The sequence below is a fragment of the Tachysurus fulvidraco genome, chromosome 24, assembly GCF_022655615.1.
Source record: "Tachysurus fulvidraco isolate hzauxx_2018 chromosome 24, HZAU_PFXX_2.0, whole genome shotgun sequence".
Lineage (NCBI taxonomy): Eukaryota > Metazoa > Chordata > Actinopteri > Siluriformes > Bagridae > Tachysurus > Tachysurus fulvidraco.
In genome coordinates this window covers 18592180-18613888 of record NC_062541.1, presented here as the reverse complement: position 1 = coordinate 18613888, position 21709 = coordinate 18592180, and the positions used below count along the sequence as shown (strand labels likewise).

At 40.8% G+C, this 21709-nt stretch overlaps 1 protein-coding gene and 3 long non-coding RNA genes across 7 annotated transcripts in view; 2 read left to right on the top strand and 2 right to left on the bottom strand.

Moving 5' to 3' along the window:
* Nucleotides 1-10840, bottom strand: part of hivep1 (HIVEP zinc finger 1) — a 48137-nt gene extending 37297 nt beyond the window's left edge. For 2 of the 4 annotated variants that reach the window (XM_047808286.1, XM_027144378.2), the window contains exons 1-2: nt 10705-10840; nt 7064-7182 (exon numbers count right to left, since the gene is read on the bottom strand). In XM_047808286.1, the coding sequence (XP_047664242.1) occupies nt 7064-7103 (40 nt within the window). In that variant the 5' untranslated portion in view covers nt 7104-7182; nt 10705-10840. Of the gene's footprint in view, nt 1-7063; nt 7183-10237; nt 10356-10704 lie in introns of those variants that run through there. The other 2 variants (XM_047808288.1, XM_047808287.1) reach the window with 2 other exon arrangements.
* On the top strand, nt 10584-11194 carry LOC125140188. Its single transcript, XR_007139427.1, has 3 exons — nt 10584-10706; nt 10788-10901; nt 11105-11194. It is a non-coding gene; the product is annotated as an uncharacterized LOC125140188 (long non-coding RNA).
* A 2452-nt stretch (nt 11195-13646) lies between these two features.
* On the bottom strand, nt 13647-19896 carry LOC125140171. The gene is made up of 2 exons (XR_007139417.1): nt 19771-19896; nt 13647-14309 (listed from the first exon to the last, which is right to left on the bottom strand). It is a non-coding gene; the product is annotated as an uncharacterized LOC125140171 (long non-coding RNA).
* Nucleotides 19897-19924: 28 nt separating this feature from the next.
* LOC125140170 lies at nt 19925-20465 on the top strand. The gene is made up of 2 exons (XR_007139416.1): nt 19925-20063; nt 20328-20465. It is a non-coding gene; the product is annotated as an uncharacterized LOC125140170 (long non-coding RNA).
* Nucleotides 20466-21709: the final 1244 nt, after the last annotated feature.

Here is a 21709-nt window from a genome sequence, read left to right as displayed (position 1 = left end):
CAAACTACTTCCTGGAGCAGTTATATCTACAGCTTATTACTGACAAAAAACATTAGTGCAAAGTCTCCCCTTACACTTTCTCCAAATTCTCATACCCACACGGTTAAACTTACAGGGCTGAACCTGTTAAAGGACATCTGTTATAGTTACTGTTGCTAAAACAGAGGCTAATTCCACCAATCAGGGAGAGAGAGAGAGAGAGAGAGAGAGAGAGAGAGAGAGAGAGAGAGAGAGAGAGAGAGAGAGTGAGAGAGAGAGAGAGCGAGAGAGAGAGAGAGAGAGAGAGAGAGAGAGAGAGAGAGAGAGAGAGAGAGAGAGAGAGAGAGAGATTCCCCTTCACAAACTAATTGTAAGGTATGGAGAGAAGAAATACTGGTTTGGCATCACAAGCATGACACAACATGTTGGAGCTGATGGTTGACCTTCTCTCCTTCATCCTGTACTTTCACACACAGTCTCTGTCACGCTCTGCTTCACCACAGCTGGTTATATGTTTAATATAAAACAATATATAAACTGTTCTGCAGGAAAACCAGTTCACTTCTCATCGCTAGAAACCATTGTGCATGAGGAGGAACTCATTTAGGCAAAGACGACAGAATCTATACACTGAATATACAGAACTTCCTGGGCCAGGAACAAGGGATACAATCAGACTGAAGAACAAATGAACTGAACACCAGTAAAAACTTCACCTACTAAATGTATCTTACATGGGACCTGGAGTCAGCGTCTCTACAAGGCACGCTGTGTAAGAACATCAGAAGAAGGTTGCACCACATGTGATCCTGAATTCTGACCTGACTCACTAGCAGTGATCTAGGCCAAATAACCCATAGTTTTTTCTGAAATGAAAGTAATGGGATGTTAGACAGCTATAAAACAGCATTTATTTTATTTGCAGGTTTAAATGAAACCTCTGACAAGTAAATAAAAAAGGTCTCAGCTAAAAAAGTCAGTCAAAGATCTGAGCAAACAGAATAATTGCTGTGCTGCACTTCCTTCTGCTTTATTACAGATCAGTTCTCCAGTGATTTGCTGGATGTTTAAGGTACAACACTAGTCAGGTAGATAAGTGAAGAAGTTCCAGTGGCTAATGATATATTCAGGTAACCAAAACTCGTACTCTGTTCCCATCCACAACTCATGAAGGAGTCAGAGCTCTGATATGATGTCCTTCTCTCTATGGAGGACTCGACTCCTCGTTTTCCAAAGCCCAGTGATCTCAGGAGGTCAGTCAACAATCCTGTTGATCATTAACACACCATGTCATGTGGAAGATTAGCATAAATATTTAACCTGAGTGCGGACTGAATCCACGCTCCAAACACCACCACAACCTGTTGGAATGTACTTATTAATCAGTTCAGAGGCTCCGTGGGACTATAAAGACCTCCCTGCTGCATGTGTCTATGGACAGAATGACTGAAGAAACTCTCTATATTACACAGAAAAGATAAACTGCAGGGACAAACATGGGCCAGTTTACTCCATGACACATGGAAGCTCCGAACACTCAGTGAGAAGGTCTCGTGATTCTGCTTCATCAAACTCAGGACATTTTCTGCTCTCTGGACTTGAAATTCCACAGCAATACGCTTTAATTATTCAATTCCCACAAGGGGCAGTTCCAAAACATCTCTTTAAATCATCTGAATCATGGAGACAAAATGGCTGCAGCTTAGTGCAACACTAATATTCAGAAGTTTTATTGCTTCCAGAGAATTTTCTGGAGGTCAAACTTCCAGATTTTCCACAACTCAGCTTCTCTTATACACATAAAACTCAGCTTGTGTAGAAACTTTCCAGGGCAGATTTTTCCATAATCATGAAAGTGAAGCTGAAAGAACTTTGTCCCAGCAGGAAGCAGTACTGTACTGTGTCACATTTACAAGCTTTATCCAGCAGGAAAAGTCTATCTGAGTCTCAATCATCACTTCACTGACCAGCTATCAGAAGATCTGATAGATCACTGCTATCACTTTTCAGAGCTATAAAGCATCATGATTCACTTTGCTTGAAGGATGCAGGATGTCGAGCACATATACATTATATGGTCAAAAGTATGTGCCCCTGACCACCAAACTCATGTGCTTCTTCTCCAAACTGTTCCTACAAAGTTTGAATCACACATTACAGAATGTCTGTGTGTGTGTAACATTACAATTTCACTATGAGACTCAGACCTGCTCCAGCATGACAATGTTCTGGTGCACAAAGCAGCTCCTCAAAGACATGGTGTGGAGGTAAAGGTTGGAGTGAAGAACTCCATTGTCCTGCACACAGCCCTAACTCTGACTCAACCCCACTGAACAGCTTTGGGATGAACTGGAGTCTCCTCCATATCTTCACAGAAGATTGGAGCTGATTATACCAGGAAAGAGAATAAATCAGGAATTAGATGTTCAACATGGACGTACAGGTGTGAGGGTCAGTGGGCACATACATTTGGACATGTGGTAGATATCATACATATTCTTCATACACCTGAGACAACCACAAGGGAGAAAGCACTAAGGTGTGCAGAGCGAGTACCAAGGTTCTGATTATTCCTAACACTGTTTTAGGCTTTGTTTCCTGGGTAAACTCCAATCCAACTGAAATAAAAATATCTGATCTTCCACTGGAACTGATCAGACTGTCAGACAAAACTGTTCCGAAAAAAGACCTTATTTTCATTAGTGTAATTCCATGAGAGTGTTTATGCCAATGAGGAGGCTTTCTCATTACCTAATTAGCATATCTTCAGCATATTACACAGTCTGTGGTTAGAACACACTAACATACACTCCATTTTTTCTCTTTTGGTTTGTTTCAGAGAATAACATTCTGAAATAAAACCTTTACATTTGTGTAATGACAGAATTATTTACATTTGTTCTGCAACACAAATCAGTGAGGAAGGACAGCTGTAATGTGGTGCTAAGGCTCGAGTCATACAGACATTAGCATGTGTGCTGCTCCATGTGCTTAGCGACTAGCTGTTTGTGAAAAGTAAACACAGGTGTCTAGCAAGGAGTATGTACTCCTCACTTCCTGTGTGTTTGCCCACAGAGCAGATCACATGAACATTCCTGCTCACACACACACACACACACACACACACACACACACACACACACACACACACACACACACACACACACACACACACACACACGTGACGCAACACGTCTTTCACCTGGCAATGAAACATGACAGTCGGTCTGTGACACGGCACAGAAATGAAGCAGGCTGACAGGACAATAAAAGCTTTGTACTTTGAGGCTGCATGCAACAATTCAGCTTGATACAGGAAGTGGAGGAGAGCGAGAGCGAGACACAGTGTGTGTGTGTGTGTGTGTGTGTGTGTGTGTGTGTGTGTGTGTGTGTGTGTGGGAGGTTCCCTCTGTATCCATGACAGTACACTGAACACAGGGAACTCTCAGCTCTCCTGTCTGCTATTATTTGGAAGTGACATCTCACAGCTCTGGCTCTTCAACAGCCCCCTTCAGAACATCTCACAGCTCTGGCTCTTCATCAGCCCCCTTCAGAACATCTCACAGCTCTGGCTCTTCATCAGCCCCCTTCAGAACATCTCACAGCTCTGTCTCTTCATCAGCCCCCTTCAGAACATCTCACAGCTCTGGCTCTTCATCAGCCCCCTTCAGAACATCTCACAGCTCTGGCTCTTCATCAGCCCCCTTCAGAACATCTCACAGCTCTGTCCAATGTGTGTTTCTGTTTCTGTGTGAACCATGTGCAGCACCATGACTGTCTCCTGAAACTGTGGGTTTGTATTTATCAAGCGTACAGTATGAAGGTGAAAGCTTTAGTCCATGTAAAAGTCCAGAAGATGTTCAGGTAAAGAAGAAGGTTGGAGAATTTCTCTAATCAAAAATATTATATAAGGTTTATACACATCATCATAGGGTTCAATCAGATTTATCGATTTTTACAGACCTTAAAATTAAAAACGGGATTTGACCAGATCACTGTACATTTAAATAAACACACCCCAATCGGTGTGTGGGGATAGATACACTCACACACACCTCATACACTCACACACACCTCATACACTCACACACACCTCAGACACTCACACACACCTCATACACTCACACACACCTCATACACTCACACACACCTCATACACTCACACACACCTCATACACTCACACACACCTCATACACTCACACACACCTCATACACTCACACACACCTCATACACTCACACACACCTCATACACTCACACACACCTCATACACTCACACACACCTCATACACTCACACACACCTCATACACTCACACACACCTCAGACACTCACACACACCTCATACACTCACACACACCTCATACACTCACACACACAAACCACTCACACACACCTCATACACTCACACACACCTCATACACTCACACACACCTCATACACTCACACACACCTCATACACTCACACACACCTCATACACTCACACACACCTCATACACTCACACACACAAACCACTCACACACACCTCATACACTCACACACCTACATAAAAGAAAACACTAAGACAGAAAAAAACACAACACAACATACACTCACACAAAAAACATCACACAAAGCACAACACATAACACTCACACACACCTCAACACACACACACTCAGACACACACAACACCAACAACAAACACACACAAAAAACAAGACACACAACACACACAAAACAAACATCACACAAAATCAGACACCACAAAACACCTGACACTACACACAGAACCAAAAGAGACAGAAAATAGAGAAGAAAAGAGAATGAGAAAAAAAAAGAAGGAAAGATAAGAAAAGAGAAGAGAAAAGAGAAAAAATAAAAAGAAGAGAGAGAAGAACGAAAAAGAAGAAAAGAACAAGAAAAAGAGAAAAGAGAGAAAATGAGAAGAAAAGAGAAGAAAAGAGATAAAGAAAAGAAAAAAAAAGAAGAAAGAACAGAAGAAAGAGAAGAAACTGAAAAGAGAAAGAAAAGTACAAAAAGAAGAAAAGAAAAAAAAGCAAAAAAGAAAAAACAAAAAAAAGAGAAGAGAAGAAAAAAGAAAAAAAATAAAGAAAAAAAAGAGAAAAATAAAAAAAAAAAAAAACAAAGAAAAAAAGAAAAAAAGAAAAAAAGAAAAAAAGAAAGAAAAAAGAAAGAAAAAAGAAAGAAAAAGAAAGAAAGAAAGTAAGAAAGTGAGAAAGAAAGAAAAATAGAAAAAGAAAAAAGAAAGAAGAAACAAAAAAGAAAGAAAAAAGAAAAAAATAAAAAAGAAAAAAAAAGAGAAAAAAAAGAAAAAAAACAGAAAAAAATGAAAAAAATAAAGAAAGAAAGAAAGAAAAAAAGAAAAAAATAAGAAAAAAAGAAAAAAGAAAGACAAAAAATAAAAAAAATAAAAAAAGACACGAGAAAAACACGACAACAAAAAAAAAACAAAGAAAAAACTACACACATCATACACACACACACACACACACCTCATACACACACACACCTCATACACACACACACCTCATACACACACACCTCATACACACACACCTCATACACACACAAATTATACACAGCCCTCATAGACACACACACCCCTCATACACCTCATACACACACACCGCTCATACACACACACACACACACACACACACACACACACACACACACACACACAACAAACACACACACACACACCCCTCACACACACACACGTCTCATTACAAAACAAACACACACCCTCATACAACACACCCCGCTCATTACACACACACCACACACACACACACTCAAACACAAACAAACACACACACACACACACGCCTCATACACACACACACACACACCCCTCACACACACACACCCCTCACACACACACTACACACTCACTCACACCTCACACACACACCTCACACCTCACACACACACACCTCACACACACACGCCTCACACACACACGCCTAACACACACACACCACACACACACACACACACCAAATACACAAACACCTCAAACAAAAACACACATACAACTATAAACAAAAAAAAAACTAAAAAATCAATACAAAATAAGCAAAAAAAAAAACAAAAAACACACACCTCATACACACACACACACCTCACACACACACACACACACACACACACACCTCATACACACACACACACCTCACACACACACACACACCTAATACACATACACACCTCATACACACACACACACACACACCTCATACACACACACACCTCATACACACACACACCTCATACACACACACACCTCATACACACACAAATTATACACACCCCTTATACACAGCCCTCATAGACACACACACCCCTCATACACCTCATACACACACACACCCCTCACACACACACCCCTCACACACACACTACACACTCACTCACACCTCACACACACACACCTCACACACACACACAACTCACACACACACCCCTCACACACACACACCTCACACACACACACACCTCATACACACACCCCTCATACACACACACCTCACACCTCACACACACACACACCTCACACCTCACACACACACCTCACACACACACACCTCACACACACCTCTCACACACACCTCTCACACACACCTCTCACACACACCTCACACACACCTCACACACACCTCACACACACCTCACACACACCTCACACACACCTCACACACACCTCACACACACCTCACACACACCTCACACACACCTCACACACACCTCACACACACCTCACACACACACACCTCATACACACACACCTCATACACACACACCTCATACACACACACCTCATACACACACACACACACACACACACCTCATACACACACACCTCAAACACACACACACACACACACACACCTCATACACACACACACACACACACACACCTCATACACACACACCCTCGGACACCTGATCCACATGCACATCATATATACGCACACACACCCCTTAAACACACACCTCTGTGTGTCCACACTGCATTTGTGGTCAGAAATAAAATCAGGAGAAACAGAGGTGTGCATGCTGCCCTGAGAGCCTTCTCACCTTTTAGGTTCTTGGGGTTGTTCTGCTTGGTACGTGGCATGTTTCTGTCTCCCGTCTGCTCGGGCTTGCTCAGTGACACATTGTAGCCCAAGACATTGGCTTGTTCGCTGACTTCAGGTCTGCAAGGAAAAGACACACAGTGAAAGATCTCATGAAAAAGGCTGTGCTTCATAACAATTGGAATTCTGAGATCTTTTGGAGCAGTGCCGTCTGGATGCTCGAGACGCTGTGGCCACTCACACTTATCAAAGTCTGCCTCGACTGGTCAAGGCTGGAAAGTGCAGCTCAGAAATGAGAGCTCTGGCCTCCACCTCAGCTTCATCTCTACTGCTTGTTGAAAACAAACTCATCTCAAATCCTGACACACACACACACACACACATGCGCACACACACACACATCTCAAATCCCGGGTCTCACACACACACACACACACACACACATGCACACACAAACACCCATCTCAAATCCCCGGTCTCACACACACACACACACACACACACACACACACACACATGCACACACACACACCCATCTCAAATCCCGGGTCTCACACACACACACACACACACACACACACACACATGCACACACAAACACCCATCTCAAATCCCCGGTCTCACACACACACACACACACATGCACACACACACACACCCATCTCAAATCCCGGGTCTCTCACACACACACACATGCACACACACACCCATCTCAAATCCCCGGTCTCACACACACACACACACACATCTCAAATCCCGGGTCACACACACACACACACACACACACACCTCAAATCCCAGGTCTCACACACACACACACACACACACACCTCAAATCCCGGGACACACACGCACACACACACACACACACGCACACACTCAACTAAAATCCTGGGTCTCACACACACACACACACACACACACACACACAATTCCGGGTCTGGGGGGTACGGTGGTTTAGTGGTTAGCACGTTCACCTCACACCTCCAGGGTTGGGGGTTCGATTCCCGCCTCCGCCTTGTGTGTGTGGAGTTTGCATGTTCTCCCCGTGCCTCGGGGGTTTCCTCCGGGTACTCCGGTTTCCTCCCCCGGTCCAAAGACATGCATGGTAGGTTAATTGCCATCTCTGGAAAATTGTCCGTCGTGTGTGTGTGTGTGACTGAATGAGAGTGTGTGTGCCCTGTGATGTGTTGGCACTCCGTCCAGGGTGTATCCTGCCTCGATGCCCGATGACGCCTGAGATAGGCACAGGCTCCCCGTGACCCGAGAAGTTCGGATAAGCGGTAGAAGATGAATGAGTGAATGAAATTCCGGGTCACACACAAAACTCAAATCCAGGGTCTCTCTCACACACACAACTCAAATCCCGGGTCTCACACACACACACAACTCAAATCCCTGGTCTCACACACACACACAACTCAAATCCCTGGTCTCACACACACACACACAACTCAAATCCCGGGTCGCACTTACACACACAGACACACAACTCAAATCCCGGGTCTCACAAACACACACAACTCAAATCCCGGGTCTCACACACACACACAACTCAAATCCCGGGTCTCATACACACACACACACACACACACACACACACACACACACTCAACTCAAATCTCGGGTCTCTCACACACACTCAACTCAAATCCCGGGTCCCGCACACACACACACACACTCAACTCAAAAAATTTTATTTCTACTGCTGACAAACAAGGTGATGTTCTCCAGTCAGAATTAGACACACCTGAGCAGCAGGTGTGTAGATCAGGAAGGACTGAGTGAAGGATCAGAAACTGTCCCTTCTATCTGTAAATCAACATGAAGCTGATCTGCTGAGCCACTCACATGCTGCTGCACCATTAGAGACACTCCGGGGTTGTACTGCGAGTCTAACAGTCTATACACCATTAACACTGTACCCCAGATCCCTAACAGTCTATACACCATTAACACTGTACCCCAGATCCCTAACAGTCTATACACCATTAACACTGTACCCCAGATCCCTAACAGTCTATACCCTTATTAACAATGTACCCCAGATCCCTAACAGTCTATACCCTTATTAACAATGTACCCCAGATCCCTAACAGTCTATACCCTTATTAACAATGTACCCCAGATCCCTAACAGTCTATACCCTTATTAACAATGTACCCCAGATCCCTAACAGTCTATACCCTTATTAACAATGTACCCCAGATCCCTAACAGTCTATACCCTTATTAACAATGTACCCCAGATCCCTAACAGTCTATACCCTTATTAACAATGTACCCCAGATCCCTAACAGTCTATACCCTTATTAACAATGTACCCCAGATCCCTAACAGTCTATACCCTTATTAACAATGTACCCCCGTTACACAAACAAAACGTTTCCTCTGACACTGTTACATAAGACTAAGAATAACTCTCTGCGTGTGGGGGGGGGTGACGTCACCTCGTAGCTTGCAGCGCGCACGCGCAGACGGGCTTACTAGGACGAGCAAAGTCATAAACACCGCCTGGCGCCCAGACAATAAACACCGACAAGAGAGTACTGAATGTCCTGCAGTGCATTGCATTAAACGCACATGAAGTCAGTGTACGTATCAGGAAACACCCTGAAACATGACTGACAGGACCTGCACAGCTGCTCACAACCACACACACGACTGCCGTTATCCCTCTTCGTGTAATGAAGTGTTTCCCGTATTCAGAATTACTGGGTAGAGTAAAAAAAAAAAGGGCGAGACAAATAAAAGCATTAACCTTTAACTCATAAGCTGATTAACATTCACCTCCTTCCAGAAGTGTGTTAATGAGTCCCACAGAATACAGACACCGTTAGCATGCGCATTGCTGACAGCCCCACGTGTGAAACAACAAAAAGACAACAAGTCGTTTAGAGACTGCCAGCTGAGCTACAGCCCGAGCTGCGGTGTGTGATCAGGTGTGATGTGACTGCAGCAGTGGTGCAGGACATTGTGGTGAACAGACACATGACCGCGCAGGCAGCAGAGGGAGGAGTCGGGGAAAACCCCTGCGAGTCCTCCGCAACAGGACGCCGAAAAAAACACTTCCTCAAAGCCAACAAATACATAAACAGCAGCTAAATAACCAAAACACTCCACCGAAAACAAACAGCGTTTACATTCAGCATACAGAGGACTGGAGCTTAGCTTACCCACCGTCCCGAAGTGTTTGTTCAGCAACACTCGAGCTGTGCTGCGGGCTTCATAAACATTGCACACACACACACACACACACACACACACACACACACACACACACACACACACACACACACACACACCGCATTAAAATGCTGCAGACGTCTACTCCACAACACAGACACTCCGGTAAGCTGCAAAACACGGGCCGGCCGGACAGCAGCTCCATATCACTTAGAAACTTCTACAAGATTCTGAGCACGTTTCCATGTCCATAGAAGCTTTACTAGCTTTACATGTTAGCCAAATACCATGGAATGTACAGTACACACACACACACACACACACACACACACACACACACACACACACACACACACACACACACACACACACACGAGCACGTTTCCGTGTATCCCAGAGCAGCTAGTTTATTGTGAGCACGCAGAAATGTTCCTTATCCACAGGCGTCAGTACTTACAGGTGCAGTCCTGATTGTTGGAGAAATTTCTGCTCCCCTATACCTTAACGGTCAGAGGTAAAGGTCTGTGTTTTCCCTTCTAGTCTCTCTCTCTCTCTCTCTCTCTCTCTCTCTCTAACTATTGCAGGAAACCGACAGGCCCACTGACGTCAGCGGGGGTCCCGTCTCCGCCTCCCGAACAGAGGAAGTGCAGCCAGGTGGGTTCGCGACAAACGTCAACAAAAGTCCAGGTTTTCCTAGTTTTTTGTTCATTCAAGCGTAAATTTGGTTTGATATCTTTAAACGAATCCTTAATGTATCTCACTGCGACTAGACGACGATAATATTCATCTGATCTGTGACTGTTTAAACCGAGTCGTTGCTCGCGCTACCCCTTTACACCGGCCCTATTTGCGCACAGCTTAGGACTGGCGGTTTTCCCGGAGGTTCCTTCTTGTTAGGTCACGTTGTGTCCCTCAACTAGTGCCCGGGCTTTCCCTTCCACACCTCTCAAAAACAACCAGCACCAACACCAGCAGCAGCACCAACACCAGCAGCAGCACCAAGAGCAGCACCAACACCAGCACCAACAGCAGCAGCAGCACCGCCGCCTCTCCCAGCTTTATCTCTGGTTCATTTGCTTTGCGCTCATTTACGGCGGTTAGACACGAGCAGGATGTGAGAAATGACACAAGAACAAGAGCGAGAAGGTTTTAACAGCTATTTTAATAAAAACAAATTCATGATCACTGCATCATATTTCCACAGAGACTTTATTAAGCTTTTTAAGTTATCTGATTATCTGATCTAGAGATTGAGTCTTGGGTCTGGGGTTAAGAGAATAAAGTAACTAAAAATAAACACCTTTATAATGTAAAGTTTGTTCCTCAAGCTTTTTTTTAAACATTAAAGACGTAGCTTTGGTAATGAAAGAGTTGTACACTAAAGTAGCTTGTGTAGGATGTGTTGTTAAAGAGATCGTATATTTTATTACATGTTTGTTTCAGTTACACTAATAAGTGTCATCTTTTTATGTGGAAAATATGTGTGGAAAAGACAAGAAACCGCATGAGAGTGAAGGTTTCCTTATAAGAATAAACCTTTTTCTCAGTGTTATTCTCCATAATAAATTGATTTAATCAGTGTAACTGAAAACACGGTTTAAGGTCTTCAGTATTTTTTAGCCACTTTATCATGATGATGAAGATAATGAAGATGGGGATCAGTAGCCTACGTTGTAACCGGTGTGAGCATTATTGCACGTGCGTGTGTGTGTTCATGTTATTTTAGTAGATGAGATGTTCCACCTGCACACCCTCACCCTCTCTGTCTGTGTTGTAATGTAACAGTACAAATACTTCGTTACTGTACTTAAGTAGAAATGTCACGTATCTGTTCTTTACTTCGCTATTTAAATTTATGACAACTTTCACTTTTACTCCACTACATTTCCGAGATAAAATGTAAACTTTTACTCCGTTATATTCCCACTAAACATCTTCGTTACTCGTTACTACAAAATAAAGTCAGCAGAAATGTGTGTGACTGTAATAAGGGAGGTTTGGTGTATCACTGCTCCTAGATTGTATTACGCTCCGCACGCTGTACGGAGAAGCACAGGTACGCGCAGCGTGCACGCGCAGTCAGAGCTGGGGGCGTTTATCTATAACGGGGGCAACCAAAAGCAGTGAAATGTCACTATTCTTATTACCAGAGTTGTAGCACAAACACAATATTAATGCAACATCAATACTAAATAAAAATAACATTTATATATTTGGTCTTTGTGAATATTAGTTTATTAATGACGTCATTCATCGGACACACTGTTTATAGAGAATACACACACACATGAATTGATCTGATTCGAGACTGACATCATTACATCATGCATAAAATTTTGGTGTCCACTTTTGTCATTTTAAATAACACCATAACTTTTGGCTTACTATGTAGTCATATAATATATAATATAAAACTCTTCTTATTTTAAATTCTCACTGAGGGATAAAACCCCTAAAGATGAAACCCTAGAACTGCCCCTGATCTTACACCTACTGAAAATCACTGACATTTTACTTTTTACTTTTACTTCAAATACTTAAGTACATTAAATATCAGAAAATGACTTTTGATACTGAAGTACAGTAAATATCAGATACTTTAAGACTTTTACTTGAGTAATATTTTAAAAGGTGACTTTCACTTCTACTGAAGTCTTTTTCTAGTACGATACTTGTACTTTTACTCGAGTATTGCTTTCTACTACTTTATACAACACTGCTCTCTGTACTGACACCCTGCGTGAGTCACACTCCTTTATATCTGCTCCAGTCAAAATGGCGTCCTGCTCCTGTTACCGTCACTGTGCTGTCACTCTCGAAAAACAAGTTGAGTTTTAACTTTAGAGTTTTAATGAGAATATGAACATCATGATCTGTAAAGTAATATAACGTCCACCCCTAGTTGTCACAAGCCATTAATTTTGTATGTAATAAAAAAAGTGAAGCATTTAAATGGGGTTTATACATTTGGTGTAAATATTATTAAACCTTTTTTTTATTATTTAAACGTTCAGAAACCCCATGGTGGGTGAAAAGTAGGTGGACTCCTGACTACATCCATTCCAATACAATGGGCTTTAATGCAGAAATGGTACAATCATTGTAACTTAAAAATGACAGTGTGTGTGTTTCATTTAGACTCAAAGCAACATCAAACCAGATGAAAGCTGTGTATTAGAATGGAAGAAGATGAAGCATTTATCATCTCACCTAATAAAATACAATTTTATGTTGAAGAGCCTGCTTTAAATTAGATTAGTCTGAGTTAAATGTATTGTCAAAGCCTCTTATATCTAAACATTATGACACATGGTTATGGTCCTACAAAATCACCATAAAAAGACCATGAGGCAATGTGCTGTTAATACTCTTACATTTAAAATGCCACAAGACAATACATTTGCCATCATTCCTATTTTTTATTTATTTTTTATTTTTTTTGGCACTGTTCTTGTCATAGTGGAATTATGCAATGTTATGATTCACACAGACATGATATTTGTAGTAATAGACCTGAAAACTGGTGGTGTAAGAAAGGCTGGCTTTTTGAAGAATAGTTTTCACAGAAGAAATTTTAAAACCAATTAAACCACTCAGGTCTGATTAAAGCAGTTTTACCGTGTTTACATTAATCAACATTTAAGAGCACAAGACGAACATAACAGCAGAAAATGCATCTCAAAGCAAAAAACAACCCTTTAGAACTGAGGAACTACCTCACAGACAAGATTGCGTTGAGGCACAGATCTGTGGAAGGCTATAAAACATTCAGTTGCAGTGAAGTTTCAATTAAGAAGAGTGACTCCATAATTATCTAACAGAAGATATTTAGAACAATTAGGACACTTTGTAGAGCTGGCCACCCATCCACCCCCATCATGTTGTGGGGGTGTTTTCAGCAGCAGGATGTATTGTTAATGTTCCAGAGTGGTCAGGAACTCAGACAGGTCCAATGGTGCACTCTCCAACAGCACAGTGAGCATACAGCTAAGACATCAAGTGAGTGGCTTAGGGACAGCTCTGTAAATGTCCATGTGAGAATCAGCCAGATCCTGAAAGTTTCTGCAGAAAAGAATGGCAGAGATGCTAAAGAGTAAATAAATAAATACATTTGTATAGTTACCATAATGTTGTTTGAATACACTCTGCATTGAAATAAATTGCATTCTAGGTTGTTGCAGTAAATACATTTTGTGTTTCAAAGCTGTGTTTAGTTCACTTTTTTAACTCAGAATTAAAAATATGTACAGTATATGATTGGTGTATCATATTGTCCTTCATTATTTGACTTATTAAATCATTTATTATATAATTTCATAAATCTCTGGTGACATTTTAAATAGTCTGTTTAGTTTTACAATATTGTGTATTATATATTGAACAGTTTTTCTATCCAGACATCACTCACATCATTTACTCTACTTTACTGTTTATACTACACTATATGTTATGTAACCCAGGCTGTTGCCATAGCGACTCAGTGACCTCAGTTCATAGACATACAATATACAAATGAGCTACCCCATTCCCACCCTGACAACATTCTGTAGCCACATATGCTAAGTGAATGCATTCCGGCTCGAATTGTTTGAAACACCTGTCTCAATTTAGGATGTAAAATAGTCTTTGTAGTAGATAAGTTGACGTGGAAGCTTTCAGACCTATCCAACATGATTTGGTTATCACTGATAAACATAGTTCACTTCCACATCAGAACCAGATTATTCACCTACACACAAAACCACAGACATACAAAAGATACCATAGAGATGTTAAAAAATGAAAACATAACCATTCATTTTAACATTTTATATTCCATGCTGTTATAATCTGATTACACAGGTCAGGTGAGACCTCCTGTTCAAAGCAGCTAATATTCCTGAAGATATTAATTATGTTCACAATTAAGCATTACAAACATTGCAGTGATGTTGTGGTGTGAAGGTATACATTTAGAATATTTCAATGTGAAACCTTATTGAACCTTGTTTTGAACTTTTCTTTCAGAGCTGATTCATCAAATGTCCACTTTTAGGGCTTTATATTTAAACAGATTTGATGGTCCATAATGATCTATGGGTTCTTTACTGGCATATGGTCTACAACTATATTCAGACCCTTCACTACAGCAATCCAAACTGAACTTGTGTACATCCGGTTTTGATTATCTTGTAGTATCTCTAGGTCTTGATTGGACTCCACCTGTGGCCACCTGTAAACTGGCCATGGTTTAAAAATGCACACACGTGTGTATAAGATCGCACATTTGGAAGTGCAAGCTACACCAAAAAACAAAGGGGTCAAGCAGAGAAACTCTCTATAGTCCTCCAGGATTAGATTGTGTCAAGGGATTGATCCAACAAAGGGAATAGATCCATTTTTAAAGGCCTTGGTGAGGAATGTGACAAAAAACTAAATGTACAAACTAACAGAGCTTCAGGTATAACCGACCAAAACGACAAACATATCATAAAGAACTCAAACAGCCAGGCCTTTATGGTAGAGAGGCTAGAAAAGAAGCCACTCCTGAATGAAAGACATAAGGTGCCTGTACCTGTAGGCAGGCACTTATATACCTGACTTCTTTCAAAACCAGCCACTGCTCATCAAACTGCTGATATCACACCTATATTGAAGCATGGTGGAGGTAGCATCATGCTACTGCTGTACTGCTCAGAGGCAGGGAGGGAGAGACTGGTTAGAACAGAGAGAAGGACAAATACAGCCAGAAACAGAGCTTCAGAATGCACACCACCTTAGGTGAAGGTTCACCTGTCACCATGATAATGAGCCAAAGTGTTCAGTAAAGATAACACTGTGCTGGCTTCAGAACAAGTCTCTAAAGGCCCTTGAGTGGCCCAGGAAGAGCTCAGATCTGAACCCCGGATAACATCTGTAGAAAGAGATGAAGATGCAGCTCACAGACGCTTCATGTCCAAGCTGACAGAGCTTCAGAGAATCTTCCAGGAAGAATTTTTATTCTTAATGCATTGCAAAGATTTGCAAAATATTGTTTTTGCTTTATTATTGTAGCTTATTGTGTAGCTTAATGGCCTTTAAAATTTCATTCATTCATTCATTCCCTACCGCTTATCCAAACTTCTCGGGTCACGGGGAGCCTGTGCCTATCTCAGGCGTCATCAGGCATCAAGGCAGGATACATCCTGGACGGAGTGCCAACCCATCACAGGGCACACACACACACATACACACACACACACACACACACACACACACACAAACACAATTTTCCAGAGATGCCAATCAACCTACCATGCATGTCTTTGCACCGCTAAGCCACCACTAAGCCACCGTGTCCCCCGCCTTTAAAAGTTAATTTAATACATTTTTTTTATTACACGCTGTAGAAAACTTTTTGCATGAGAAAATTTGTCTAGAAAGGAATCAGCCCAGCCTTGTTTCTTCATACAATTTTGTAATTCTTTGCAACCAATATTTATGCTGTTTTACATGGTTCCACAAAATTTCTAAATAATATATCTTGACATTTTAACTAAGATAAAAACAACAAAAATTATTAAATAGACATCAGCATGTGAGTTCTGAATGTGAGTGAAGTGTGTGAACTTTACAGGATGTGAGTTCCCTTAACTAGGTACTGTAAACTAGCGGCTATCAAACCGCCGATTTAAAAATCTGACCTCCACCCCTGCCCATATATAGGTCAATATCAAAGCTCCCCTTTATCTCCAAGATCTTAGAAAAGGTTGTAGCTCAGCAGTTATGTTCAGACCTACATAGGAATAATATTCATGAAATGTATCAGTCAGGATTTCAGCCTCATCATAGCACAGAGACAGCACTGGTTAAAGTGGTAAATGTCCTGTTACTGGCCTCTGATCAGAGTTGTGTCTCTTTACTGGTGTTACTGGATCTTAGTGCAGCTTTTGATACCATTGACCATGTTATTTTACATGATAGGCTAGAACATGTTGTTGGGGTTAAAGAGACAGCTCTCTCCTGGATCAGGTCTTATTTGATGGATTGCTATCAGTTTGTAGATCTAAATGTATAAATGTGACCACTCTAAACAAACTAAGGTAATGTTCGGTGTTCCGCAAGGTTCTGTTTTAGGCCCATTGCTTTTCTCCCTATATATGCTACATCTTGGTGCAGTTATTTATAAACATGGTATTAGCTTCCACGACATGCAGCTATGTGTTTCAGGTCTTTTTATCTTTGAAAGATGGGATGCTTTGTAATGTTACAGTATGTAATAATGTATATATTTACTTCTCATCATTCTCACTAAAACCTGTGCTCTATCAGGCGCTAACATCCTTAGCTCTGTGCTTAACCTGGTGCAGTCAGAAATAAAGGAGCATGACTGACGTTAAACCTGACTTCTTGGCTTCAGATTGTTGGATTGCCATGGTAAAGTGTGCCCTAATGTGTACTGTGGAGCTACAGTATATACAGCCTATAAACTTTCTTTTTATCAAGGTGCTAAATAGGTGTCCATAGAACAGTTAAATATAGTTCAGTATTTCAGGGACTGAAGTGGTGTAATAGATTATGATACTGTAATGTACAGTTTGTGTAATAAGTAGTTTTTTAGCTCCCTCACTAAGTGATATGAACTAACAGTATAATTTATTGTCTTACCTTCTCATACTCAGTTATGATGCACCACTTTCCCAAGAAAATTTACAGCTTCTTTACTGAAAATATCTTAAATATAAGTTTAAAAATATTAAATATTAGATATTAGTTTAAAAATAATGAGACTTTTGAGAATTGATGTCTGCTTTGTAGATTCTCATAGTGAATAATGCTGTAAGGACACAATTTCTTCAGCTTTTCTTATCACAATATTGAAAATCATTGGAGCCCACAGACAGAAGCAGTTATGTAGGGTAAAGGGGTAAAACACAGTTTGTGGGGATTCAGGACTCGTGACACATCACTGCTGAACTGAATCCTACCTTGATGAATTAAACATACGAATGTATCCCACAACCCACGGCTCAGTTTATGTAATAACTCCTGAGTGTGATAAATGTGTGTGTGTGTGTGTGTGTGTGTGTGTGTGTGTGTGTGTGTGTGTGTGTGTGTGTGTGTGTGTGTGTGTGTACCCAGACTGAGTCATCAGCACTACACTTTGTTTTAATCCCCCGATACAGCCAACAATAAGGCTTTGAGGAAATGTTGGCTGAAATATTTCCCCAGTATAATCTTTATCTCGGAATCATTTCGCCACCAAAGCATGATAGACTACTGTGGTGAAAAACAAAGATAAATGTGAGCACAATACAAACAAAAAACTAACAAACAAAATAAAAATAAAGAATCAAATGAGCGGAGCTGAAGTATAGAGGTAGTGAGATGATGGCATGACTTTCCATCACTCTGTGCTAATAGTGAATAAATGAATTTCGTCACTGTCACTGTCCTGACTAACATATATCTGATATTAGGCTTACTACATTCACTACCATTTTATTCTGTGTTCAGTATGAAACACCGACTGAAGCCCAGGTTTATATCATACAGAATAAAATAAATGTGGCTAATCTCACAAGTTTAAAAGGGACTTCTTTACTTTTTCACAAGGGGCACCATTTAAATAAAACAAAAAGCCAAAAATGGACCATTTGATTAGACTAGGATTTAATTTATGTGTTGTTTATTTATGTCCAAAGCACAATGACATAACAGTATACTTCACTTTTTACAGTTTATTAGTATTTTAACGCACCCTGAGTATATGACTGATATTTGTAGATAGTTTCAGTACAGATTAAAGCCAATATAAGAATTACATTTATCTGACCTTGGTTCCTTCCTGCTAACAATACTACCAGCTTTTTTAACATTTTCTCCAGTTATTTCAGCAAAGTAAAACAGCAGCAACTTCCTGGAATGGTATGAATTTGTACAGATTGTTCTGCAGTGTGAGTGCGGGCAACTGAATGCTGTGTCATGTCCAGACTGGTGCAGGAGTGGACGTGCTATGTGTTAGTGAAGCATGACTGACCAGCCTGAATATCAGGCAGATTCAGGGCCCAAAAAAAGGGTACCAGACATCTCTCAGATGAGAAAGATCTCTCAGATCCTGATTAATCTCCATTGGGGCCGTGAAAAGCCTCTCAACCTTCAGAATATTCAGTACATTAAATACAAGCGAATGTTTTTTATTTTTATTATTATTATTATTTTCTAGAAAGTTCATTTCTAGATCATGGCACCTTTCCTATCAAACCACCCAATGAATTTAAATGTATTGGAACGGGATCAGATTATTGGGTTGCTATAACTGCATGAAGCCTGAAACTTGAAAGACATCACCAATCCATTCTCTGTCTCTCTTTTCTCCCATAGACAGCTCTCTGGCCTTCATGTTGGATAATCCTTTTCAACAACAAATCCAGTCTTCACTGGGACTCGAACCCAGAGCAGACATTCAGCGCTATTACTGTGTACCCAGACAATCTATCAGGACACACCTGAGCAGTGGGAAATACAATCACTCTCAATCACATGGTCCTGTATGTTTGCTTACCTAAACATTGGGTGTACAAAATGTTCTGTGCTCCTGTTTCGTCAAAGCAAAGAATACACTAAGAATGAGCTTTTCTAACTCCAGGCCTAAAAAGGCAGAGAACCCAAATGTATAGGTGGAACTTATGATTTAGCCAGCGTTGCTGGAGGGGCTGCTTTCACCTGTGCACCTGCCAGATAAGCATGGGTATAAAATGTTTGTGGTTAGCTTTGCCACTGTTTTTTATTGCTTTTATTCCTCAACTTGAAAACAAGAAACACACAGCTCATTGTTCAACCCTAAAGATACAACTGGTATGTAATGTTTGGGATGATTTACTATGTTGCATCCAGTGTTTAGCACAAATGTAATGTTTAATTCTAGTAGAAGTGATGACTCATTTGATTTTTAATGTATCTTTAGTGCAGATAATGTGGAAGTGGAAGTAATTGTATGAAATGTTAGATTAAATTGAGATGTTTAGACAATCCATTTACTTAAAAGCCATGCTTTGTTGCCTTGTGATGCATTGTTTATTGTGTGAAGTAATGTATGTTTATTTTCTGATTATCTTTAAGGTTATCAACCTATTGCCCAGTCCTTAGTCTGTAGTCGATGCTCCTATGCCATTCATTTCATTCAACAATTCAACTGTTTCAACATATTACCAATGTCATCAAAACCATCTGGAAGGAAATAAAAATACCAAAAAGGAATTGAATTGTCCCTTTTCATCAGAGCTGAAGTGATTAAGAGAACTTGACAGCTCCTTACACATCTAGAGAAAAACTCCAAGAAATAAAAGCTGAAAATTTTATCTCTCTCCTCATTTATCTTTTACAGGAAACACTTTAAAAGTAATGCAAACCACTTAACAGATTTTCAAATATATATATATATATATATATATAATTAAATAGAAATTCAAAAGTATTTCAAAACAGTTTAGTGTTTCCAAAGTTTTTTAAATCATTCAGTCTTGTCTCCAGCATAATTTAGAATCAAATTAGAAGTAACTGGGTTAACAGAGCAAACGTGAGGCGCCCTCTGGTGTCTAGGCAGTGAATTATCATCTTTAGTTTAAAGTGTAAGATGGAGATCACCTGTAAAGAAAGGAGACAGTACATGATGCATGATTGTGTAAATCAGTATAATAATAAAACATATTTTCAATGATATCATAAAATCAATACATAACTATTAACAGGTCTAAAGTAAACAGTTTATACTTTACCAAAGAAAACTGAAAAAGGTCTTGTTTTAAACTTCTGGAGAACAAACATTCAGCATGAATTTTTATGATGAGTACTGAACTGTGGTGAGTACTGAACTGTGGTGAGTACTGAACTGTGGTGAGTACTGAACTGTGGTGAGTACTGAACTGTGGTGAGTACTGAACTGTGGTGAGTACTGAACTGTACTGGACTGTGGTGAGCACTGTACTGGACTGTGTGAGTACTGAACTGTACTGGACTGTGTGAGTACTGAACTGTACTGGACTGTGGTGAGTACTGAACTGTACTGGACTGTGTGAGTACTGAACTGTACTGGACTGTGTGAGTACTGAACTGTACTGGACTGTGGTGAGTACTGAACTGTACTGGACTGTGGTGAGCACTGTACTGGACTGTGGTGAGTACAGAACTGTACTGGACTGTGTGAGTACTGGACTGTGATGAACTGTGGTGAGTACTGAACTGTACTGTGGTGAGTACTGAACTGTACTGTGGTGAGTACTGAACTGTACTGTGGTGAGTACTGAACTGTACTGTGGTGAGTACTGAACTGTACTGTGGTGAGTACAACCGTACTGAACTGTGGTGAGTACTGAACTGTGACTGTGATACTAAAGAGGAGATCTGAACTCAGGGTGATCCTTACACCAATACAACATTTAACTGACTGTATATTACAATCACACCCCCAGTGTCACCCATATGAGGATGAGGTTCCCCCTTGA